The following is a 25541-nucleotide window of genomic DNA, read 5'->3' as shown; positions in this document are numbered from 1 at the left end:
GAGGCGGCCGCAAGCCGTAGGGGCGCGCCCCTGGCTTGTGGCCCCATCGGGAGTCCACGACCTATTTCTTTGTCCTATAAATTCACATATATTCCCAAACCCTCAAAACAAGCCACAAAAATACTTTTCCGCTGCCGCAACCTTTTGTACCTATGAGATCCTATCTTGGGGCCATTTCCGGCGATCTGCCGGAGGGGGATTCGATCACGGAGGGCATCTACATCAACCCTATTGCCCTTCCGATGAAGCGTGAGTAGTTTACCTCAGACCTACGGGTCCATAGCTAGTAGCTAGATGGCTTCTTCTCTCTCTATGTTCTTCAATACCATGTTCTCCTCGATGTTCTTGGAGATTTATCAGATGTAATCTTGTTTTGCGGTGTTCTTGTCGAGATCCGATGAATTGTGGATTTATGATCAGATTATCTATGAATATTATTTGAATCTTATCTGAATTCTTATGTGCATGATTTGATATCTTTGTATTTCTCTTTGAATTATCGGTTTGGTTTGGCCAACTAGATTGGTATTTCTTGCAATGGGAGAGGTGCTTAGTTTTGGGTTCAATCTTGCGTGATTTCACCCAGTGACAAAGTAGGGGTAGCGAGACACGTATTGTATTGTTGCCATCAAGGATAAAAAGATGGGGTTTTCATCATATTGCTTGAGTTTATCCCTCTACATCATGTCATCTTACTTAAGGCATTACTCCGTTCTTTATGAACTTAATACTTTAGATGCATGCTGGATAGCGGTCGATGCGTGGAGTAATAGTGGTAGATGCAGGCAGGAGTCGGTCTACTTGACATGGACATGATGTCTATATGCATAATCATTGCCTTGGATATCGTCATAACTTTGCGCTTTTCTATCAATTGCTCAACAACAATTTGTTCACCCACCGTATTATTTGCCTTCAAGAGAGAAGTCTCTAGTGAAACCTATGGCCCTCGGGTCTATTTTCCATTGTATATTTTCAGGTCTATAAACCAAAAATATCTTGCTGCAATTTATTTACTTTTATTTTGTTTTATGTTTTAGCAATCTTTTATACCTATCTCTATCAGATCCCACATTTGCAATTGACCGTGAAGGGATTGATAACCCCTTTATCGCGTTGGGTGTAAGTGTTTGATTATTTATGCAGGTGCATAGATTGGGGACTTGCTTGTACCTCCTACTGGATTGATACCTTGGTTCTCTAACTGAGGAAAATACTTATCTCTACTTTGCTGCATCACCCTTTTCTCTTCAAGAAAAAAACCAATGCAAGCTCAAGAAGTAGTAGTCACCACAACTAGAACTGGCTGAACAAATTATTTTTCTTCACCGATCAACTAGTTCTATCAATTCACTAATTTACTTACTGTTTAGTTTCGTGAAGCTCTTGCTTGCTCGTTCTGTTTGAAGACTTTGTGTGAAGACATTTCCTCTGATTACATCCTTGTCTTCACACTATCTTCCTAAACTGTTATGTCCTACCTTGTTGCTATTTGTCTTCGTACATTACTTCTAGCGTTCCTTGACTTTCTAGCATGCCTAGTGTAGTTTATCTTCCGCTGTATGCGGCAGTACAACCGCTTGTATCTTCCTTGTCTTATGTTGCTTGTATGTGTATCATCTTTGTATCGTTACTGTTGTGAATACAAGTAGTGTATGTCTACGGGTGTACATCTTCAAAAGAAAAGAAAAACAAAAAAAGGTGGAGAAGTCTCTCGGGAGTCAAGGAAAGAAGAGTGAGTCATAGGGAAGTCGACCGCAGGTGCTTAATGGATGTTCGGTCTCTTGGTGCATGTTCATGGTTTGGCTTATCACTGTAGTCTTTTTTTTAGAACAGAGTGCCTACTCAAAACGGAGCAGTACATTCATAGAGCATAAGGGGTCGAAGACTATTCGGCACGTCAGCTATCAGCAACTGCTCTCGTGTGCTCATAGTCGAAGCAGCGAAACCATGGGCCAAAGAATTAGTGGTATTAGTTATCTTTAGCCGGGGTGTTCTTGTTGGGATTTCTTTCACGATGTAGAAATGTGATGGCTTATGTTTGTTGCATGCTATGGATGTTTGTGAGGTTGATTGTGTGGTCATCCGGTTTTAGGCTTTGCGAGTAGTCCGTATGTGGTACATCTCTAATGGTTTTTGCCCCACTTTTCGTTAATTAACTCGCCAATTTTCTGCTGCTTGATTAATCGATGAGACAACTGTTTTGCCTTGGTTTATAAAAAAATCCCAGCCCAAAAAGAAAAGGCACGAAAAGTTGAACAAAGAAGCCTCAAAGTTGTGGGGTAGAGCGTACACATGCTCCCGCAGAAGAAGGACCATGAGCGCACCGGGGTGCTGGGATTTGCGGAGGCCACCGCCGACACGTACGGCTCATATCCAAATCCCACGTCCACGTGCGACGTGCCCCAGCCCAAAGTCACCATCCATAATGCGGCGTGGGCTGTAGCACCTGATTCCTGATGTCGCCGCAACAAACACTGTTAGCTGTTCAATTTCTATCATCCCATCCCACCATAGTGTATTATCCATCCCAGCAGGAGTAGCGTAGAAAAAGCAGAATAAACCGATGCCGATTGGGCGGGCTAGATGGAGCAACAATGCACGATGCCGTTTTATTCCTACGCACCCGGGCATCCATCCATCCATCCATCCATCCATACGCCCCAGGAAGGAGCTCTGCGGATTGGTGGGAAACGTGGGATCGATCATCATCAAGGAACAAAGTCTCGACGGCCGGCCGGCGACCCGTTGACTCCGTGCGTGGTCCCCACAGTAGGAGCGCTCGATCTGGCCGCGCCGATCGATTCCGGCCACCAGACATTCGGCCACTTATGGTGATTGTGGTGGTGGTTTGAGCATTGGGCGACGTTGCATCGCAGCTGTGGTTGCCCTCGATGCACAGTGTTACCACCACTGTTTAGCCAGCCCATATCTTTTTTTTTTTGAAAGTTTAGCCAGCCCATATCTGGGTCGGTCTGGTGCGACTCGCCGTCAAGGCCCTTTCACGGGAAAAAACTTGTCTGGAGGGTATAATCGTAATTAAGCGACACCGGTCAGAAGGGAGTGGATGAGTAAAGGGAGGGGGCCAGAAAGAAACGGCCCCTACGTACACAAATCAATGCGGCCATCCATGATAAGTAGCTCGTCAGGGGAACCCATTGCGGCAGGCGGCAGCAGCAGCCATTGAATTGGCTCGCCAGACAAGCGCTGTGGCTAAACCCAGCACACAGAGAGATAGCCACCACCAGCAGGCCATGGAGAACGGCGAGGGGGCGTACGCGCAGGACGGATCCGTCGACCTCCGCGGCAACCCCGTCCTCCGCTCCAAGCGCGGCGGCTGGACCGCCTGCGCCTTCATCGTCGGTACGCGCGCGGCAACAGATTCTTGTCTAGTAGGAGTACTACATAGCACGTTCTTCTCACCGGCTTACTTGTTGCGTTTATGCCGTCGGCGGCGGCGGCGTTGTCTCTGCAGTGTACGAGCTGTTCGAGAGGATGGCGTACTACGGGATCGCGTCCAACCTGGTGATGTACATGACCAACAGGCTGCACCAGGGGACGGTGGAGGCGTCCAACAACGTCACCAACTGGTCCGGCACCGTCTTCCTCACGCCGCTCATCGGCGCCGTCCTCGCCGACGCCTACCTCGGCCGCTACTGGACCTTCGTCGCCGGTTCCGCCATCTACCTCATGGTATTCTACGCACACGTACTACGTACATTTCAGTCTTCATCCTCGCCTGTTCCAATCTTCCGAGATAGCCATTGCAGTTTTCTTGGGTGACGCAGCCGTACGTCTGACCCTTTTCCGCGTAGCAACAAAAACAATCCAGGAAAGTTGAAACTTGAGACCCATCCAAACTACGAGTCTAATAGATCTGATGAAACAAAATGGCGTCAACAGGAAGCAACAGCAATGGGTCCTCTCGTAGTACTTGACCGCAGGACCCGGGTTCAATAATTAGAAGGATCTATCTTTTGGACATGTCCTATGGGCATTAATACTCCCTCCGTATCTAAAGATATTTCAATATAGACTATATACGGAACAAAATAAATAAATTTATATTCTAAAATATGTCTATATACGTTCGTATGTAGTCTATATTAAAATCTTAAAAAAGACTTATATTTAGAAATGAGCGATTAGTAGAATTGTTGGATTCTTGGTGCGACATTTAAAGCCGGCTGATACCGAAATAGCCAATGGGTCTCGCGTCCCATTGCACCCGAATTGAAAAAAAAAAGTTTAAAAATATCAAAAAGAGTAAAAAAAAATATGAAACTTTTTATAACAAATATTTCCTCCATCCGACAATAAACATTTTACATTTTAGGACTGAGAGAGTATAACTTAGTGTAATACTCGCGTGAAATTTGAGACCCATCCAAACTGCGAGTCTAATACTCCCTCCATTTTTATATATTTGTCTTTCTAGACATTTCAACAAATGACTATATACGGAGCAAAATGAGTGAATCTACACTCTAAAATATGTCTATATACATTTGTATGTGATAGTCCATTTGAAATCTTTAAAAAAACAAATATTTAGGAATGAAGGGAGTAGATCTGACGAAACAAAATGGCATCAACAGGAAGCAACAGCAATGGGTCCTCTCATACTTGACCGCAGGACCCGGGTTCAATAATTAACAAGGATCTATCTTTTGGGCATGTCATATGGACAAAATGAATAAATCTATATTCTAAAATATGTCTATATACATTCGTATATAGTCTGTATTAAAATATCTAAAAATGACCTATATTTAGAAACAAGTGAGTAGTAGAATTGTTGGATTCTTGGTGCAGCATTTAAAGCCGGTTGATACTGAGATAACCAATGGGTCTCGCGTCTCATTGCACCTGAATTGGGAAAAAAATTAAAATATAAAAAAGAGTCAAAAAAATCTGAAACTTTTTATAACAAATATTTCTTCCATCCAACAGTAAACATTTTATATTTTGGGACTGAGAGAGTATGACCTAGTGTAATACTTGCGTGAAAGTTTTGAAAGGTGGTACTCTGGAGGGGAAAAACAAATCAATACATAGCACTATATAAAAGTTACTGTTCATACTTTTGGACTTGTGATGTCTTTTTGTTGAGGATACCACAGGAATCATTCTTCTGCGAAGCTTTCTGCATGAGTAATATACTAGGTTATGTTTGTTAAAAAAATCAGAAAGTGTTGAATCTTTTTGACTTTTTAAAAATATTTTTCCAATTCTGGTGGAGTGGCCTCCATGTTACCATTTTTCTTATTTTGGGGGTGACTGACTATCACCCTTTTAACCAAGAGGCGGGACTTACTGCATAAAGAAGAAAAATAACGAAATGGTAGATCTGGATGAGTGTGACTGCTGCTCCATCTATTTCATTTTAATTTTAGCGGGTAGTGAAATTCTATTATTGCCCCTGTTTGGAAATAAGTGACTTGTTTTAGTTTTAATTTCAAATTTAACATTGTGAGGGAGTATAATATTGTCCGAGAATAATGAGATGAAAGTACTTTTTATAACCAAACTGAGCATCACATTGATGTCAAAAAAAGTGAGCACCGCATTTTCACATGTCAAAAAAGTGTATGTCTGGTCAGAGTTCAAAAAATTGACTGTGTGAATTTAGTTGTACTCTCTCCGTCATACCTGGCCAAACCTCAGGCCGGGCCTAGCCAAGCCCGAGTCAAAAAATCTAGGTCCGAGCCCGGCCCAGCCCGGCCATCGGGCCTAGTTTTTGGGCCCAAGCCCGGCCTGAACACGTAAAAGCCCGCCGGGCCTCAAGCCTCAGGCCGGGCCCCTTCAAAAAACTGCAAAAACGACGGGCCCGGGCCCAGCCCGGCCAGGCCATCGGGCTCAAAATCTAGGCCTGAGCCCGGTCCGGGAGCAGCATCGGGCCGGGCCGAGTCGGGCTTTTTCGGGCCGGGCTGCTCATGGCTAGGACTACTCTCCGTTCATTAATATATGATGTTTTGACTTTTTTCTAAATTGAATGTATTTCATTGTTCATCTATTTCAGTCCGTATATAGTCTCTATTGAAATATACAAAACATCTTATAATAGTGAACGGGCGGAGTAGTACATATTAAATACACATTAAAGTGTACATTTTGGTGATTTTTCTATGTGTATAGACCCAGGTTGATGAAACTATTCGACGTTAATGCGTTGCTCCCCTTTTGATTTGGCTTGGCCCTGGGCGTAGAAGCACAAGTGTCATTCCTATAATATATACCGTCTAGTTGCCATAAGAATCTTTTGGGGCCGTATCCACATCGGGCGGTTGTCCTTCCCTTTTCAAATACATGCCCTCCATGAGCTTTTATAAGACGTTTTAGGTAACCATGCCACAAAGACAAAGACAACTAAGAAAAAGGTGCAGATAACTAGTGAACCCTTGAAAAGAAGTATAGATAATACATGATTGTGCAATCTTTGAGTAAAACATATGTAAGAAGTACTCCCTCCATTTACTATTATAAAATGTTTTAATATATTTTTAATCGAATGTGCATAGATGCATTTTAACGTGTTTATTCACTTATTTCAATTCGTGTATTAAAATATCCAAACCATCTTGGAATAGTGAACGGAGGGAGTATTTGTTTTAGCAGGAAGTGTTTCGATACTGAAAATGGAATCCACCAAGGGTATCACATATATTTTATCTTTTTATTTCACCGTTTTGCAGTTAAAAATCGGAAGCCATGTAGCAAATACTATATGCTTCTTCTGTAAAGAAATATAAGACTGTTTAGATTATTACTTAGGGAGTACAAACAAATACGCCCCGCTCAAAACATAATAAAAATACAAACATAAGCAAATTCAGATGGCACGGCAGACGACAATCCCAAGCTCATAGTGTCACGTAGCATATGTCCCTATTCGAGTATTGTCAGTCTACTGTCAAATTTATCAGAAATTTTGAAATCTCCTGAAGAATTGCTGCACCATGCATGCGTTGTCAAAATTCATACCGTATCTGCTTTGACATGGCTGAATTACTGAACCGAACGCAGGGCATGATCCTGCTGACGCTGTCAGTCACCGTGCCGGCACTGAAACCGCCGGCGTGCGACGGCGCCGCCTGCCCGCGCGCCTCCGCGCTGCAGCTGGGCGTCTACTTCGGCGGGCTGTACACCATCGCTCTGGGCCACGGCGGTACCAAGCCCAACATCTCCACCATCGGCGCCGACCAGTTCGACGACTTCGACCCGGCGGAGAAGCTGCACAAGCTCTCCTTCTTCAACTGGTGGATGTTCACCATCTTCCTGGGCATCCTCTTCTCCAGCACCGTCCTCGTCTACCTCCAGGACAACGTCAGCTGGACGGTCGGCTACGGCATCCCCACGCTTGGGCTACTCGTCTCCGTCGTCATCTTCCTTGCTGGCACGCCCATGTACCGCCACAAGGCGCCGCAGGGCAGTCCGTTCACGAGCATGGGAAGGGTGATCGCCGCGGCCGTGTGGAAGCGCGGCATGGCGCTGCCCGACGACGCCAAGGAGCTCCACGAGCTAGAGCTGGAGCACTACACCAGCAGGAGGAGGTTCCGCATGGACGCCACCGACTCCATGAGGTTCCTCAACAAGGCGGCGGTCAAGGTTAATCCCGGGGACGCCGACGGCGGGCTGGCGCCGGCCCGGCTTCCCCCGTGGACTCTGTGCACGGTGACGCATGTGGAGGAGACGAAGCAGATCGCTAAGCTTGTGCCGCTGCTGTTCACCTTGGTCGTCCCGTGCACGCTCGTCGCGCAGGCGAACACGCTCTTCGTCAAGCAGGGCGCGACGCTGGACCGGCGCCTGGGCGCGTTCCTGGTGCCCCCGGCGAGCCTCGGCGCGTTCATCACGCTTACCATGCTCATCTGCGTCGCGCTCTACGACCGCGTCTTCGTGCCCGCCGTCCGGAGGCGCACCAAGAACCCGAGGGGGATCACGCTGCTGCAGCGGATCGGGGCCGGGATGCTGCTCCAGGTGGTGACCATGGTGGTCACGGCAGGGATCGAGAACCGGAGGCTGAGCTTCGCAAGGGGCCATGGACCTGACGCCGCCGGCGTGCTTCCCCTGACCATCTTCGTGCTGCTGCCTCAGTTCGTGCTCTTGGGCGCCGCCGACGCGCTCCTGGTAGTGGGGCAGGTGGAGTTCTTCTATGACCAGGCGCCGGAGAGCATGAAGAGCCTTGGCACGGCGCTGTCCCTCATAGCCTATGGCGCCGGCAACGTCCTCAGCAGCGCCATCCTCTCCCTGGTCGGGCGTGTTACTGCGAAGAGGGGGAGCCCGTGGGTGACCAACAATCTCAACGCCTCGCGGCTCGACTACTACTACGCGCTCCTCACCGTGCTCGCCGCGGTGAACCTGTCGGTGTTCCTTGCGCTGAGCGGAAGGTACAAGTATCGATCGGAGTCGAGGGAGACGATTGATGTCGACGTGCAGGGCGGCCCGGTAAGGCTTCATTCAGAGCCAGCACCAGTGGCATGAAAAAAATGGATATTCCGACCTGTATAATTAGCTAATGAACATAAGAATGTCGATGAAGTGGTCTGTTCTGTTAACGATATATACTCATTACTGAAATCATCATGTATCTCAAATGGCTGCGAGGCTGTGACTAGACTAAACATGTAAATACATACTCCCTCCGTTCCAAATTATTCGTCATGGTTTTAATTCAAATTAGTAGATAGACATAGCTAATCCAACATATGTTGAAACGGAGGCAAACATATTTTAGTGATTCAACATCGATCATGTCCAAAATATACCTTACTTCCACCATATTCTAGATTTTGATAGAACTCGATTTGAAGGGCTTTGTATTACATATGATGAAAAAAGAAATAAAAAGAATAAAAATATTTGTTTTAATTTAAATTTGGTAGTTTCACGGACATGCTGATTGGTAAGTGCGGAATGTTTTTTGAGAACCATCATGAAATTTAGTAAGTGCATATCGGTTTTTTTTAGAACCATCATGTTTTGTGTTGGAAGCATGATTATGATTGGTAAGTACTGGTTGGCAGATTATGATTTGATTTGTTAACATGGAGACGGCATAATTAATTACAATTTGATTTCAAATCGAAGGAAAAAAAAACGTGTGACGTGGAGGAAGGGGGGGGGGGGGGGGTGGAGCCGTGGAGGCGAATGTACGACGATCAATTCCACTATAATAACAGAGATTTGATCTGCTGCCCAAATTGAATAATTTTTAGCATGAGAATATGGGAGCATTTATGGTTCACATCCAACAAACAACATAGATGTTGTCTTAAGTTTTTTCTCATGAGTGGTAGAAGTTGTCTTAAGGTTTGTTTGGGATTGCTCGTCTTCATCAAAATCAGCTCACTACACCAAATTCATTTTTGGAGCAGTTTCACCCAGGACTGGCAGCTCTACTGTCGAGCAGTTTATATCGTTTGGCTTCAAGCTGACTCTAGCTTCAAGAATGATTTCTTTGTCTGTGGGGGAAAGGTCTATTGAAGCCTATGTGATGTGACACTGATTTTTTTGGTTCGTTGATCGTATAAAATTATTTACTCTCCTACCTATCTAAAGTGGTAATAGAAAATTTATCTGTTCACGCATAAATAAAATTTTGGGCTGGGCTTTCAAACCGCCCATAAATAAATTTTTGGGCTGGGCTTCCAAACCGTGCAGTCAAGGGAGTTGCTAATGGGAGCAACTAGTTAACGAGCGCTTCTTCGGAAGCCTCGCAATGATCAGCATCACTTGGCGCGCTTTCAGTCATTTGCCACGTGTCGCGCTCTGGACGCTCCCTTCGAATTTTGTTTTTTTTTATTTTTTCGCACGTGTTTTCGGCTTTTTAAACGGTTTTTTTCCGGGTTTTTTTCGACATTTTGGTTTTCCCCCAATCTTTCTTAGCTTTTCGATAAAAAAATCGATTTTTTTTGCACGAAAAAACACGTTTTCTTTTTTCTTTTTCCCTTTCGCGAAAGTCACGGTTTTTCTTCCGCGAGAGGCATGGTTGTGCTTTAGCAAGAGTCACGGCCGTGCCTTTCGGAAACGAAAAAAAACGTGTTTTCAGTTTTTTTTCTTTCGCGAGAGTCACGGTTTTGCTTCCGCGAGAGGCACGGTTGTACTTTCGCGAGAGTCACAGCCATGCCTCTCGAAAAGGGAAAAACAAAACGTGTTTTTTGTTTTTTTTCTTTCGGGAGAGTCATGGTTTTGCTTCCGCGAGAGGCACGGGTGTGCTTTTGCGAAAGTCACGGCCGTGCCTCTCGGAAAGGGAAAAAATACGCGTTTTCTGTTTTTTTTTCTTTCACGAGAGTCACGGTTTTGCTTTCGCGAGAAGCACGGTTGTGCTTTCGCGAGAGTCACGGCCGTGCCTCTCGGAAACGGAAAAAAAACGTGTTTTCTGTTTTTTTCCTTCCATGAGAGTCACGGTTTTGCTTCCACGAGAGGTATGGTTGTGATTTCGCGAGAGGCACGGACGTGCCTCTTTCGGAAAGGGAAAAAAACTATGCTTCCGGTCCGGTTTTTTTGCCTAGTTTTTTTATCCGGTTTTTTCGTGAAAAAAAATTCGTCAAAACCTATCAACATGGGATCTAGTTTTGAAGATCTCGACGCGAGGAATCCAATAATGGAAACGGTTCGAGATTTGAACGCACGATTTAAGAGATTAAACGTTTTAAATAAACGGATCTACGAAAAAAGAGAAAACTCTCAAATTGCGACAAATGGCGTGCTACATGTGCGTCACTTGTCGCGATCTGAAAAGGTGGAGTACTCTTTGCAACAAGTACTCCTTAATTAGTGATTTCGCATATTTTTGTTTACTTTGATTGGACCGCAGGGAGTCAGTCCCCTACGCCGGCCAAGGGACCGGAAAACCTATTTGACGCATATTTCATCAAAAAGTTGACGTATCGCACATACCAGCGACAGATTTTTGGGCCAGCCCATGTGTACGTACCTACAACTGTCAGTTCCGATTTTGGTAACCATCTAGAAAATTTTGAACCAGTTTTTGCCGGTTTTGGGAAAAAAGTTCGTAAACCGGTCTTCTTATTTTCGTTTTTCTATTCCATTTTTATGTTTACTTCTCATTTTTCCACGTTTTTTTATTTTAAAAATATTCAGAATTTTCAATAGATCTTGTTTTTTAAAAAATATACACGATTTAAAAAAACATGAAATTGTAAAAAATGTTCCCTTTTAGAAATTGTCAACACATTCAAAAAATGTTTGCCTTTTCGATTTTCCTTTGGGAGTTTCAAAAGTGTTTTATTTTTCTAAAAATTCCACATATTCAAAAAATGTTCACGTTGTCAAATTTTGTTCGAGAGTTTCAAAAAATATTCCCGTTTAAAAAAACCACATATTCAAAGAATGATCGTTTTTTCTAAAATTGTATTCCTTTTAATTTTTTTGCATTTTCAAAAAGTGATTCACATACAGAAAATGTTCGCATTTTCAAAAATTATTCAGGGTTTTCAATAAAAACCCTGTGTTTCAAAAATGTTAGCTTTTTAAATTTTGTTTGTGAGCTCCAAATATTTTCAGTCTATAAAAAAATCTTGAAAATTATAAAACTGTTCGTGATTTAGACAAATGTTTGTCTGTGATTTTTTTTTTAAAAAAGTCGGATCTGCTGTTGCTGTTGTTTAGTTCTTTAATGTTTCTCGCTGTTTGTATTCATGAAATGGTCATCAGGCCGACTGGCTAGCTACACGCACGCAAGAGCTGAAGGTCCGGCGCATCTATTTTTTTCTTTTGATTGGGCCGCAGGGAAAAGAAACAGAAATGATAAGTACCACACGTGTGTCACGAAGCACTTCGGTCCTGACGTTTTTTACAACTAAAATTGCCATTCCAAACTAAAATATAAATTCAAAAGAAACTTAAACTTGTCATCCAAAAGACAGTTGTCATCCTTGCGCACTAAACTTGTCATAAAAACCGTTTACAATTGCCATGTCTTTGTACTCCGAAGTACCATACATATGGCACTTATCAAGGTCCAAAAGAAAAAAGCGACCCGTGCACGATTCAAACTCAGTATCTCCCCTACCGAAAAGAAGGCTCCAGCCAAAGGATAGAATTGTGTTACTATAGAGGGTTCGTTAGCCAATTAATAGTACCAACTCAATTCTTTACACTTAATCCCATCAATTTACATACGTTTGCAAATTGTTTGAAATATCAGCAAGCCTTCTCATAAATCCAAGAAACAAAGAGAACAAAGAGAAATACTCGATAAAGGAGGGGACATGTATGGCTCAAGCAAATTAAATCACAACCCGAAAGAAATTATTTACGGTCTAAAGACCACAAGAAATTAACTCTCAAAGAGTGTGTGAGGGCTGCCATGAATATGTAAGGAGGACAATGCACCATCAAAATCATTAATCACAGTAACCAAAGGCAGGATTGTGAGACATGATGATACACACGAAAAAAAAGAGAGACAAGGCAACCTAAACTCAGGCCCCTCCACAATTGAGGTTTAATTAGACAAGGCCGCCATTTTAATTAAACCTCAATTTTGTATTTGTTTCTGCATGCACATCTAATTTTTATTGTTGTATATCATATTTTTTTCTTCCGTTGCAAGTACAGACAGATAGTCTTTGATTAAAGTGATGTGTACAGCGTAATGATATACTTCCTTCGTCCTTGAAAAAGTGCATTTCTGTTGGAAAGTCAAACTTTGTTGGAGTACACCGAGTTTTAACCTCTTTGGGGAACAAAAAACAAGCTGCCTAGCCGCATGCCAAATTTCGAACCAAGTTGCTAGTAGAAACGCATGCTGCATTATTGTCATCGTGGAGGGGCCCTGGGTTACGTATATTTGACCTATAGCCGCGAGACTGCTCGGCACGGACGTGGACTTCACGCCAATCCAGCTGCAAAGTCAGCTGCTTTGACCGGTGACCTATTGACCGGCTACGATGGTGATGGCCTGTAGATAAGTACAGTACATGGATCGAGGTCGCGGTAGCGGTACCGTGGTGCATTCTCTAACTGGCTAGTAGGAGTATTACGTAAGATGTTAGAGCTGACGCTGTGATAACGCTAGGAACAGATCATGAGTTCATTACAACCCAGAGGATTCAGGTTAAGAAAACAACCAGTCGACAGATGAACTATTGGTTTTCTTCCTCTAGGGATTGGGTACGTAATATTTCATTGGTCAAAACACAATGACATTAATCGTCAAATAAATATTATACTCCTGCATCCGAACGAGAGAAGGCTTTGGGACTTAGTATATATCCAACGGGACCCGTAAATTTTCTCCTGCATCCGTCTGTGGACAAGAAGACCAGTCCGCGAGTATGTATGTGGAAGGCCGCCATCCAATCATAGTCGCACACATTTCGAACTCTTTTTGAACAAACCGGATGAAATTCATATAAATTCGGCCGGATTTCATACAAACCAAACAAATGCATTTCAGCACGGCACCGCTCCGCGTCGCCGCTCCCCGCCCGCGGCCACCTTGGCCACGGCGACTCCCACCGTGCCGTACCCCGCCTGCCGGTCAACAGGCCGCATGGCTAGCCCCGCGCTGCCAGCCTCGCCGCACTTCCCGGGCACGCCTGGCTCGGAGGCACGCCTTTGCCTCTCAAACAGCGGATCTGAGGGAGACGGCTCGCCTTCGACCCCGTGGTCATATGCGTCGGTCGTCCGGTTCGGCATGGGAGAGACCGAGATCCCGGCCTCTGAAGCCGCGCCGGCGCCCCACGCGTCCGGGTCTTCGGCTACCGCTGGATCTTCGCCTGCGACGATGGTTATTGCTGCGCCTGATCCGCCCAGGGCCATCAATGGGGATGGGGGGGGGGGGCGGCCTGGCAGCTGGTTTCCCGTAGGCGGGGCAAGGCATCGCCTCCACAGTTACAGCCGCGACGCCACACCACTTCCACTACTCCTACAAAGCCGACCTTGCCGGCCGCTGCCACAGGTGCCTCGAATCCGCCCACCCCACCGTTCGCTGCTCAAGCCGTGTCCGTTGCATCCACTGCGGGCGCCTCGGCCACCTGCGCCGGAGCTGTCGCTCCAAGCACCTCCCACGCCACCCGCTCCCACCGCTCCGTAGTCTGCCACCACCACCACCACTTTCTCTGCGCCACAACCCGCCAACACCACCATCTCGCGGCCCCCGCCAACCCCGCCCCCGGGCTCCCGCCGGCCCTTCGTCGGCCGCTCGTCCGCCGATCCACCAGCGGCTCGTCTTCCCTGACACCACGGCTGCAATGGCGTCGTCCCTCCCCGCCGCCTCGTCCCAGGCCCCGGCAGAGCCTGGCCTTGGCGCCCCGGAGCGGCGGCCGCTCGGCTCCACAGTCCTCCTCGACTTCACCCAGGAGATGGCGGACCGGGAGGTCCGTCTGCGCGCCACCGCCCTGCTCATCTCGGTGGTCGCCGAGGGGATGTACCCGGCCAGGGTGAAGGATGCCATCATGGCGGAGTTCCCCGAGCTGCCCCCGACAACAGTGTTCGTCTCCTTCTACTTCGACTCCTTCATCGCCCGCTTCACCGACCCCGTCTGGCGCGACACCGTCTTTGAGCGCGGCGTCTTCCACGACAACCAGGGCTCGCTGTTCGCGGTCAAGGACTGGTCGCGACGCACCCGCTCCGAGCTCAAGACGCTGCGCTTCCGGGCCCGCCTATTCCTCGAGGGCGTGCCGCTGCAGTCCTGGTCGCTCGCGGCGGTCGCTAAGATGCTGCCCATGGTCCGGATCGACGCCGTTGAAGTGGAGACGCTCCACGAAATCGAGACATCCTTCTTCGTGCTCTACGCTTGGGTGGAGACACCGGACAAGCTGTCGCGCTGGGTGGAGCTCGGCACGCACGAACCACGCCGCAACATCGACCCCCTCGACCACCTCCGCCTCCCAGCCGGCTTCTTCCAGACCGTCGACCACTCCACGCCCCTGCCCCTTTGTCTGCGCGTCCAGGCCGGTCTGGTGCTGGTGCATCTGGACGAGCTCGAGGAGTTCGCCGCCCCAGTGACCGGCGGTGGGCCGCGGGCTGGTCGGGAGGGGGAGCGTCTCGGCGTGCGTCCTCTGCCGTGGGCGCGGGGAAGCATCGACGGCTCCCGCTTGGCTACCTGGCGCACCTCGGTCTTCTCCCGACTGGAGGCCGCGGGGGGTGGACCATACCAAGGCCGGCAGGTGGCCATCATCTCCGACGACAAGATCGTGGGCTTCCTCAACGATGGCTCGGCCATCTCCCCCTTGGCGGCGGCGGGCTTGGACGCGGCGGGCTCGGATGGCTCAGCTGCGGTCTGCCCTAGCGCGGCCACGGGCGGCGCCCTCCCTGACGTGCATGCGCATGCGCCATGCGACCAGGCGCGAGCTGACACTTGGCAGCGTCCGCTGACCCCATTCGGGCAAACCCTCATGGGCCCATCCTCAGCAGCCAAGAGGGAGCAATCCCTTCTCATGTTTCGTCTAGGGGGGCGGGCGCTGTTTCTCGGGCAGGTGCTACTGTGCTGCCAGCCCTGCATGGTCAGGTGGACCCTGTGGCGCCCCTGTTCAGCGCCCTCAGGCTGATCCAGATGTCGGGAGCCCTCACTTCACCAGGCATGGAGGCCCAGGTCAACGAGCCGGCCAGCTGCATGGGGCCGCTGACGCTGACGGAAGGGGCCCCAGAGGCCTCGGCCGTGGCCACGGCCACGTTTGCACCGGGACGCCAGGAGCTGGTGGCCCCGGAGGGGGCGCTGTCCGAAGGGGCCCACGAGGGCACAGGTGCAGTCTCGCCCATGCATGTGCCGGATCGTCTCGACCGTGCATGCGCCCTGGGCCCGGAGAGCCAGGGCCCGCTGGCAGGGGGTGTGGAGGGGCCACGGTCGGCGGTAGACCAGCTCGTCGCTGATGTCGCTCTGCCGCTGGCTCCTCCCATCCTACCGCGCCCCACGCTTCAGAAGAGGGCGCCACGTCGCCGGCGCTCGCCGATCTCCAACCCTAGGCGCAGTGGGCACCTGGCCTCCCAAGCAACCGCCACCCTCAACGGTGGCCCGGCCGCAGCACCTCATCATGCAGAAGCTTGGCATTGGAGCGCCCGGGGAAGACGCCATGCGCCGCTACGAGCTCTCCTTCGACCGCCTGCTAACCCTAGCCCAGATTGAGGCCCTCACGGCGCTGGCTGCTGCTCCGGGAGTGAGGGCGACTGTGGTTGGTGCCGCTTCTGCCCCTGCCGTCTAGGGCAGCCATCGGCGTTCTGCGTCCATCTATTGTAGTTTCCCATGGATAGCTGTCCTTTGCTAATTTGGAATGTTAGAGGTTTGAACTCGGCTGCTAGGAGAGGTGTGGTTCGGAGATTAGTGCAGCAGTTTAATGTATCGTTCGTGTGCTTTCAAGAGTCCAAGGTTTCAGAGGTTTCCAAAGAGTTTGTCACAGAGTGCTGCGGGCCTGCTTTCACCGGTTTCTGCTTCCAGCCGGCTGTTGGTACTCGGGGAGGGATTATCATGGCCTGGAAAGACGACGAGATCAATGTCTCCTCGTCGCACTGCACCCCGTCCTTCATCTCCGCTGCTTGCTGTCATCGGAGGTCAGGGAAGGCCTGGCGTGTCATTGGTGTCTACGGACCGCAGGCTGATGCAGACAAGATCAGCTTCTTGGGCGACTTAAGAGCCGTGATGACTGCGAACCCTGGACCAACTATCTGCGCTAGCGATTTCAACCTCATCTGTCAGGCGGCTGACAAATCCAACAATCGGGTCAATCGCAAGATGATGAACGCGTTCCGCCATTTCATCTCCGACATGGAGCTAAAGGACCTGTATCTCCATGGTCGATCCTTCACCTGGAGCAACGAGCAACAGCATGCAACGAAAGTGAAGCTCGATCGGGTGCTATTTAATGAGGGATGGCACGACCTATTCCCCTCCTGCCTTCTGCAGGGCCTATCCTCGGCCGTCAGTGACCACTGCCCGTTGCTGCTATCCTGTGACACCGAGTTCAAGCACAGCAGAAAATTCTGATCTGAGAACTTCTGGGCCAAGATCGAGGGCTTTGACAGTGTGGTCGCGGCGGCATGGGAGCAGCCGGTTCTGTCGCGTGACGCGTATGTGGTCTTGCACACCAAGCTGGGACGGGTGGCCCGGGCTCTGAAGGCGTGGCACAGCCGGCACCTGAACCAAATGAGCAGCGCCCTAGACGTGATCAACGAGCTGATCTACAGATTAGACAAGGCCAGAGACTCGAGGGATTTGACGATTGATGAGCACCGTTTCCACAACAACCTGAAAGTCCGGCTGCTGGGCATCAGCGCTCTGCAGCGATCGTTCTGGAGGCAGCGCGCGCGTGTGATCTAGGTCAGAGAAGGGGACGCTTGCACCAAGTTCTTTCACATGAAGGCCTCCTCAAGACGGAGATAGAATTACATTCAATCCTTCCTACACCAGGGCCAACATGTGTCTGAGCAAGGAGAGAAGCTTCAACTCGCCTGTGATTTCTTCTCCGACCTGCTAGGGCAGCTTGCGCCACGGTCGGCGACTCTAAACTTTGAGGCCCTATAGTACTTGCCCAATGACGGGATTTTGCAGTACCTGGACAGCGACATCTCGGAGCAGGAAGTGTTAGATGCGATCAATGATCTCAACGCAGAGAAAGCGCCTGGGCCGGACGAATTTACGGGCTTGTTTTACCAGAGATGCTGGCCCATCATCAAGGGAGATCTGATGGCTGCCATCTCCAAGTTCGCCGGGTGCAACTCTGCGAACCTGCAGGCCCTCAACACGGCCGTCATGATCCTACTGCCCAAGAGGGAAGGTGCCTCGCAACTGACAGAGTCCAGACCAATTAGCCTGATACACAGCGTGGCAAAGCTCATAGCGAAAATCCTTGCTCGACGGTTACAGCCAGCAATGGAGGGGCTCGTTGCCCCATGTCAAAGCGCCTTCATCAAGAAGAGATCTATCCTAGACAGCTTCATGTACGTGCATGCTATGATCAAAACCCTGAAAATGAAGAAAACGCCGGCCATTCTGCTCAAGATCGACCTTGCAAAAGCTTTTGACACTGTCTCTTGGGAGTTCTTGATCGATCTGCTTTGTGCGAGAGGATTTGGCCGCCGATGGACCAATTGGATTGCAGGCCTGCTAGCAACATCGTCAACCAAAATTGGCATCAACGGTGATCTATCTGACACAATCTACCACCGCAGAGGCTTCCGCCAGGGCGATCCCCTCTCCCCGCTCCTGTTTGTCATTGTCATGGACTCGCTTGCTAGGCTCATAGAAGCGGCCAGCCGAGCCCAGGTCCTCCCTGCAATTAGCACGGTCCCTATGCCTCACAGAATCTCGATGTACGCTGATGACATCGTGCTCTTCATTAACCCTTCGTGGAATGAGATGCACGCCGCCATCACTCTCTTGGATCTCTTCCAGTCAGTCGCTGGGCTACGGGCCAACTGGGCAAAGAGCGCGGCTACACCAATAGCGTGCACGGAGGATCAGATCGGGGAGGCAGTGGTAGAAACGGATTGCAAGTCCAATGCCTTCCCAATCACATACCTCGGCCTGCCGCTTTCGGATACAAGATTGAGGAGGGAGGACTTACAGCCGGTTATAGACAGCCTTGCAAAGAGACCGAGAGGATGGAAGGCCAAGCTGATCGCGCTCCCGGGCAGGATCGAATGGTCAGATCGGTGCTAACTGCCATGGCCATCTACCGGATCATGGCGATCGCGCCGCCAGTTTGGTTCCTCAAAATGATCGATAGGCTGAGACGAGACTTCCTTTGGGCGGCAGACGAGTCCTCGCCGGGCGGCAAGTGCCTCGTGAGCTGGAAGCAGGTTTGCAGGCCGCGCGAGTTTGGTGGCCTTGGGGTGCATGATCTACAGCGCCAAGGGGCCGCACTCTGCGCTCGCTGGTACTGGAACAGTTGGATCGATGACTCCAGGCCTTGGCGCGAGTTGGTGCTACCCCATGACCCAGTGGCTGAGGGTATTTTCAGAGCATCCACGGAGATAGTCATCGGCGACGGAAGGAAAACGAGCTTCTGGCGCTCGCACTGGGCACAGGGGTGCAGGCCGGCTGACCGTTGGCCGGAGCTCTTTGCGCACTGCAACGGGTGACGGCTTACGCTCCGTGCGGCCGTCGAGGGCAACTTTTGGCTGAGGTACGTCAAACCTAACCCAAACGCCACAGTGCTGCACCAACTTTGCAAGCTCTGGGAGGCAGCTTCAGCAATCACGCTCGGCGACGGGGTGCAGGACAGCATGAGATGGAAATGGACCTCGGATGGCAAGTACTCGGCTGCCTCGGCATATCACAAGATGTTCCAGGGTGCCATCCCAACCAACGACAATGAGATCATCTGGTCGGCCAAGGCGGCGGCGCGTGCCAAAACGTTCGCCTGGATTCTACTGCGAGGAAAGTGTCTCACGACGGATAACCTCCAACGATGGCACATACCGCATGACCCGGTCTGCCCGCTCTGCCGGGCGGCAACGGAGACGGTGCACCACCTCATCGCGGCCTGCCCGTTCTCTATGCAGGTTTGATCAAAAACGGCGAGCTCTCTGGGCAGCCCCTTCTCGGACCTGGCGATGCCTACTGATACCCGATTGCGGACGCGGTTCAGAAGACAGACACGGTCACCCCCGCGCGCCAAAAGGGCTACCTGGAAGGCCACCTGCTTGCTGGTCTCCTGGTGCATTTGGAAGGAGCAGAACGACAGGATCTTCAACGCCAAGACCGGCACGGCGTCTCAAGTACACTCCAAAATCATTGACGAAGCCAAGATGTGGGTACAGGCGGGGCTGGCACCCATGGCCACTTTCTTTGAGCCGCCTTAAGCTCGAGGTCGCTTGGCCAGTGTATTTAGGCTGGGCATCTGGCGCCTACCATGTTTCTGCCTCTTCCTCTTTCGTATTTTTCTCCTTTCCCAGTTCCCTGTAACTGTTTGCTCCTACCTCTACATCAATGAAATTCAGCACCATGCTGCTTTTTCGTCAAAAAAAACAAAACGATTACATTTTGGACATATTTTCAACTAAAAATGTAAAATTATGTGCACATACGGTCACACGGAGCTCTACTCCCACAACATAGATACACTACACTAGCCTACGGCCGGCCGCGGTGGATACCTTTGTCTTCCACATGTCTGGCAGCCCACCGGACTGTCGGGAGTCCCAGAGGCATATTCTTCCCCTGTATCTTCTCTATGTCCAGATGCGCTACTCATCGGAGTGGCAAAGGAGCGTGCTTCAGCCGAAGGGGAAGGATGCTTCAGTGGAGCTGAGACGGGTGCCCAGGATGGTATGAGATAAAGAAGAACCGACCAGGTCACCGGTGGTGGCCTTCCCGGGACCCAAGCGGTAGCGGCCTCCCGTGTTCTACTTCTCCTCGATGATGGCCGCGGGCGCGGACGTGCGTGTCATCACCTCATCGACATCCGCGTAGCCGTCTTCTTTCTGTGCCTGCATGACGGGGCTACGTGCGCGTCGACAGCGGATGGCGCAGTCACATGCACTGGAGGCGACGATGCTTGTGCCGCCATGCTCCCCGTTGTGTCGGCCTGGAGCAACTCGCCACTCCTTCACGAGCCGGCTTGGAGCGGAGAGTTGCTGAACCACGCGCCGACTAGGGACAACAACTTGCTCCATCAGACTATGCGAGGAAGGTGGAGCAGCGAGCTGCCTCGCTTGTATCCGCCGGGCTCGGCGGGCCACCCAACCGGCTTTTATGCCGGAGAACTGCTCTTTCTGCTCGTCACATGCCATCGAAAGAGTGGAGAAATGGTGGAAGGATGTGGTGGGGGATTGTTGGACTGGTGAGATTCTTCCCGGTGTTTGGCCTCGTTTACATAGAGGGCGGACGGGAGGAGCTTGCCTGGCTTTGAGTTTAATGTCGGCCGCTCGTGAACTAATGTGTGGCCGGAGTAAATTTCTTGGCTTCCACATGGGTTTAATGGGGGTGTTTGAATGCGGCGAGGAGGAGTGTTCATCCGGGTGTGCAGCGGGAGGCGCCCTCGGCTGGCGCGCCACTTCAATGGCGGAGGCAGTGAGAGTCAAGTCCACCCTAAGCCGCCTTCAATGTGGAGCAGCGCGCTCTACAACAGTATGAATGCGGGCACCTAGCGACTGGCGGGAAGCGCATGCGGGAGGGGGAGGGGGTTTTGGTCGGTCAGGGCGGTCAGAAGCGGGCGCGACAGCGGTCTGGACTCCCGCAAACCTCCCGACGTTTGTCTTTGGTTTGCGGGAGAAAACACGTCTGGACCACGCCGCAGATCGATACAAGACCACGTTGGATGGCTTTCGTGGGCCGGACTGATGCGGGAGGTTTGCAGGTCGGCGTTGGAGATGCCCTTAGCCGACCCGTAAACCTCTGGCATGCGTCCGGACCGTGCTGTCCGGACAGCGGAAGCCATCCAACATGCGTCTGTATTGGTTCGTGGGGCGGTCCGGACGCGATTTCTCCCGCAAATCGGAGACAAATGAGGAGGGGCTTTGCGGGAGTTCAGACCGATCACACGCCTGCTTGTGACTGCCCTGGCCCACCAAAAACCCACCCTCTCCCGTGCGTTTTTGGTTAGCGCCGCTCCGGAGTGTCACCGCCCGCATTCATACCAGGCCAGAGAGGACACGGCCGCTCAGCATTGAAGCGACACGCCGATCGAGAGAGCGCTGCGCATGCAGCTTTCAGTGCAGGCGATTGTCGCGTGTTCCAATGACACGACGGTTGTCCGTCCGTCCGTCTGCCGCTCACATTGATGGCACGCGGTTGCCGAGGTGTCTTCTCCGGCGCCACCCATCCATCCCTCTACTGGCCAGCATTGCTATAAAAACCGATGCCCCGGTCATAGCCGCTGTCATCCACCTCCGATCCCTTTCTGCACCACTCCCACCATGGATTTCTCCCCGACCAAAGCTCTCTGGGATGGCCTGGCGTCAGACCAGAAGAAGGAGACGGCCGCCATTTTTCCTGCCTTGCTGGCCGGCAGGCAACCGAAGGACGGCGACGTTCCAATGGAGGACATTACCGACGACGAACCGGAGCTGCAGAGTGCTGAGGCGGAACTGAAGACGGTGAAGCTTCAGTTCTCGGGGCTTATGGCATGACATGGGGAACGGACATCGGCGACCATTTAGACCTAGCCAGACGAGCTCCACTTAATTGATGTAAATGTAAAAAAATCCATCATGTTTAAATGAAACCCGTCATGTTTATATAAAATTCGATCATGTTTATATCAAATCCGTCCGTTTGAACGAATTTCGTCCGATTAGTTTGAGTTATTATCAAAACGTATGCGGCTAGTGTTAAATGACGTCCTCCCACATCCATATCCGCATACTGGTTTCCTCTTGTCCGTGAACAACTGCAAGTAAAAATTTACAGGTTGCGTTGGAGATGCCCTTGCGCCTACATAATTATCTGCCTCTGCAGATTATTTTTTCGGAGGTCAAGACCAGACCAGCATGGCCCGACCCCGCTTGCGCTCTCGCGACAGCCGAAATCCCCCCGCCGTAGTCCACCAACCCCTCCCGGCGGGCGCCACTCCGGCGCCGCTGGCCACCCAACCGGCTCGCCGCGGCCTCCGCACCTCGCCCCCGCTCCGCCTGCACTGCTTTGGGGCTTCCCCTCGCCCCCGCCCGCTAGGCTGCAGCTCCCTTCTGTTTCAGTCCGAGATCTAGATCGGGAACTGGCCACCCCGCCCCCTCCGCCGCCTGGTCGGCCGCTGCATGACCCGCGCGAGGTGTCGGTCGTTCCGGAGACGCCTCCTGAGCTGCTCTGCGTCAGGGCCAGGCTGGGCGCCCCCTCCTTCAATGCTGCCGCGGCGCGCAATAACTATGGTAGCTGGGCCGAGGTCGTCCAGGGCATGGGCGGCCGAGCCCTGGAAGCGCATTCAACGCGCGTGGCGCCCGCGGGGCTCGAGGTTGCAGACGCGGCGGGATGGGTCACCGTCGCGTCCCATCGGCCGCGCCGGACGGCTTTGCCTGGCGCCCATTTGATGCCCCGCCAGCCCGCGCCGGAGTGGATTAAAGGCCTATGCTTCCGCTTCCTTGAACCTCGACATCGCCAAGCCAAGTGCACAAACCAGATCGTCTGCCGCCGCTGCTTCCATCCGGGCCACCGTGCTAAATCCTGCTACAACAAGCCAGCTCCTCATCTCCGACCTGGCGTCCCGACCGTGCATCCTCTTCGCCTGCCCCCTGCGCGCGCGCCGTCCGGCCGCCCCTCGCCTTCTTCGCGCCCTGCGTGCCGGCCGCTCCCTTCCCCGCGCATGGCTTGGTCTGGCGACCACTCCCAGCGGCATGCGGAGGTCTTCACAGTCATCCATGGGACGCCGGCCATGCATCAGGAGGCGGCTCTTCTGGGCTCGCATGCGTTGGTTGCATGGCTGGACCAAGACCTACGGGCAAGCACGAACGACATCGCTGCTGCCATCGTCTCCAAGCTCGGCATGCTGTCGGATGACATCTCCATCGTCAAACACTTTCCGAAGGCGTTCCTGGTCAGGTTCTTCCAGTGGCACCACTGCATCGACGCGACGAGGCGCCGGGACCTGCCGTTCCGCGGGACGAGGCTGCAGCTGCGCCCATGGCGGCTAGAGGATCACTCCAAGACCGTTGATCTCGTCCACCACGTCCGCCTGTGCATGGACGGCCTGCCTCTGCAGGCCTGGGACGAGCACACCGTCGGGCAGGCCATTGGGCCAGCCTGCTCCATCGACTACATCGAGCCGGACTCAAGGCTCAAGACGGACTGTGAGGTGCTTGGGGTCTGGGCATGGACGGCGTCGCCGGCAAACGTCCCTCGCGTCAATTGGGTGACCTTGCCGGCGCGCGCGGACAGCCAGCCAGCTTTTGGGCGGCGTGGCCTGGAGCGGCGGGTCATCATCCACCGGTCGATCCACGAGGATCCAACTCAAGGCACAAGGATTGTTTCCAAGGGGTACGACTTCATGAAGGGGGTCGTCGACGGCGAGCGGCAAGCCCGCGACCCAAGTGAGCGCATCTCCCGGCCGAACAACAGCCACCGGCGTGACCGGGATGACGACCATGACAGGCGCCGCGACACCCGGGATCGCAGGGGTCGCGACAACTCGCGCAACAGAGAAGGGTGGGGGTGCGCATCAGGCGCAGCCTCTCTAGGCAGCCGCGAGACGCCTCACGTGATCATGGCCGCGACCTTGGGCGCGTCGGCGGTCGTGATGATGCTGGCCGCGACCGCGGCGGCCACCATCGTGATGCTGACGCGCTTGCTGTTTTGCTGGGCTCCGGATCCCCAAGCGTGGCGGCGGCTCGTGCCTCTGAGATACAGCCTCTACAAGCCGTGCCGCTGGAGGCTGGGCGCGGCCGCAACATTACAAGGCATCCCTCGCCACATGCTGCCCGGCGTCGCTCTCAAGAAGCCCTCACGCCGCCTGCCTCGCCGCCGCTTTCACCAACCTCCATTGTGCCGCTGTCACCCAGGTCCAAGAGGAATGAAGTTCAGTCGGCCACGTTGCTGCCGGGGGAGCCAAGTGGGGCGCTGCCACAGCTCTGTGCGCCCACGACGATGCTACTACCTGTGTCGTCCCCGTCCAGACCCCCTGGGTTCGAGGCCTCGCCAACGCCGCCACTGCCGTCCAGTGGGCCGGTGCGCCGCACCCCTTCGCCCGTGCGGCGCCGTAGGGTCGATGCTTCTGGTGCTGTTGGCCTGTAGTGCCTTGCGCCGTTGTTTGAATATAGGCAGGAGGCCATCCCGCCCACCCTGGCTCCAACACCGCCTCGGGCTCTTACGACGCGCCGCAAAACAATGGCTAGAGTCTCCATCTCCGGGGTCGGCGTCACCTTCTCGCTGCACAAGACAAAGACGGCAAGCCGCCCCAAGGCCGCGCCCGTGGCTCGCGCGGCAGAAATCCTGGTCTGTCGCTCTCTCGGCATCGTCAAGGATGGAGAGGACGTCACTACCGCAACCTTGGACGCCTTCGCGGACCGCTTCAAGGAGCATCTGTCGCCGGAGGTGCTCACAGCCATGAGAGGCCTGTTTAAGCTAGACGACGCCAATGCAGATGCTGTGGAGGAAGCCCTCCTGGAGCATGGAGGAGGAGGCGCGCTAGACCTGGAGAGGGCCGACGAGGAGGCCGTGCTGCAGTAGGCAGCGTCCTGAGCCGCTACTCATAATCTGGGTTGTTAGTTGCTATGTTAGTACAACTATTTGCATGTTGTCGGATGGTTAGGTGATGGTTCAAGTTTCAGCTTGGTAGCAAAGTGTGTGGGTGTGCTGTATATGCGCCATGTATCAGGTTATCTATGCAACCGTGGGTGTTGGATGTCGCATATGTGTGCACACAAATTGTTGTTCTCGCTGCCAGTTCAGATGCTGCCATGTTTCTTCTTGCCTATGTTCAGTGGCTATGCTCTAGGGTCCTCGCTGTTAATTTATGTCATCACAACCAGTAAACTTTCTGAGCTGGAATGTCCGGGGCCTTAACTGTCCGAACCGGCGGTCGACAGTTAATGCTCCTATCGCTTCCTCCTCCTGTCATGTAGTGTGCCTCCAGGAAACGAAGCTTGACAATATCGATCAGTTCACGGCTGCTTTCTTGGGGGGCATAGGCTGCGTAGCTTCGCACAAC

General features: G+C 52.0%; 1 protein-coding gene and 1 pseudogene across 1 annotated transcript; both read left to right on the top strand.

The window, feature by feature from the left end:
• Positions 1-3113: 3113 nt before the first annotated feature.
• Positions 3114-8654, top strand: LOC125508250 (protein NRT1/ PTR FAMILY 5.2). The gene is made up of 3 exons (XM_048672882.2): positions 3114-3363; positions 3476-3693; positions 7027-8654. The coding sequence occupies exons 1-3, from the start codon at positions 3255-3257 to the stop codon at positions 8479-8481; spliced, it is 1782 nt and encodes a 593-aa protein (XP_048528839.1). The 5' UTR covers positions 3114-3254; the 3' UTR covers positions 8482-8654.
• A 13741-nt stretch (positions 8655-22395) lies between these two features.
• Positions 22396-25060, top strand: LOC125532048 (uncharacterized; annotated as a pseudogene).
• The last annotated feature ends 481 nt before the right edge of the window (positions 25061-25541 follow it).

Source organism: Triticum urartu, chromosome 1A (genome assembly GCF_056163025.1).
Source record: "Triticum urartu cultivar PI428250 chromosome 1A, HENAU_Tu73, whole genome shotgun sequence".
NCBI classification, from domain to species: Eukaryota; Viridiplantae; Streptophyta; class Magnoliopsida; order Poales; family Poaceae; genus Triticum; species Triticum urartu.
This window is presented reverse-complemented; position numbering and strand designations above follow the sequence as displayed.

Bases quoted from the DNA above. Each gene is read 5' to 3' on its own strand.
- LOC125508250 (XM_048672882.2), top strand. From the start codon at position 3,255: ATGGAGAACGGCGAGGGGGCGTACGCGCAGGACGGATCCGTCGACCTC. The intron at 3,364-3,475 runs GTACGCGCGCGG...TTGTCTCTGCAG, and splicing joins CGCCTGCGCCTTCATCGTCG to TGTACGAGCTGTTCGAGAGG. The intron at 3,694-7,026 runs GTATTCTACGCA...AACCGAACGCAG, and splicing joins GTTCCGCCATCTACCTCATG to GGCATGATCCTGCTGACGCT.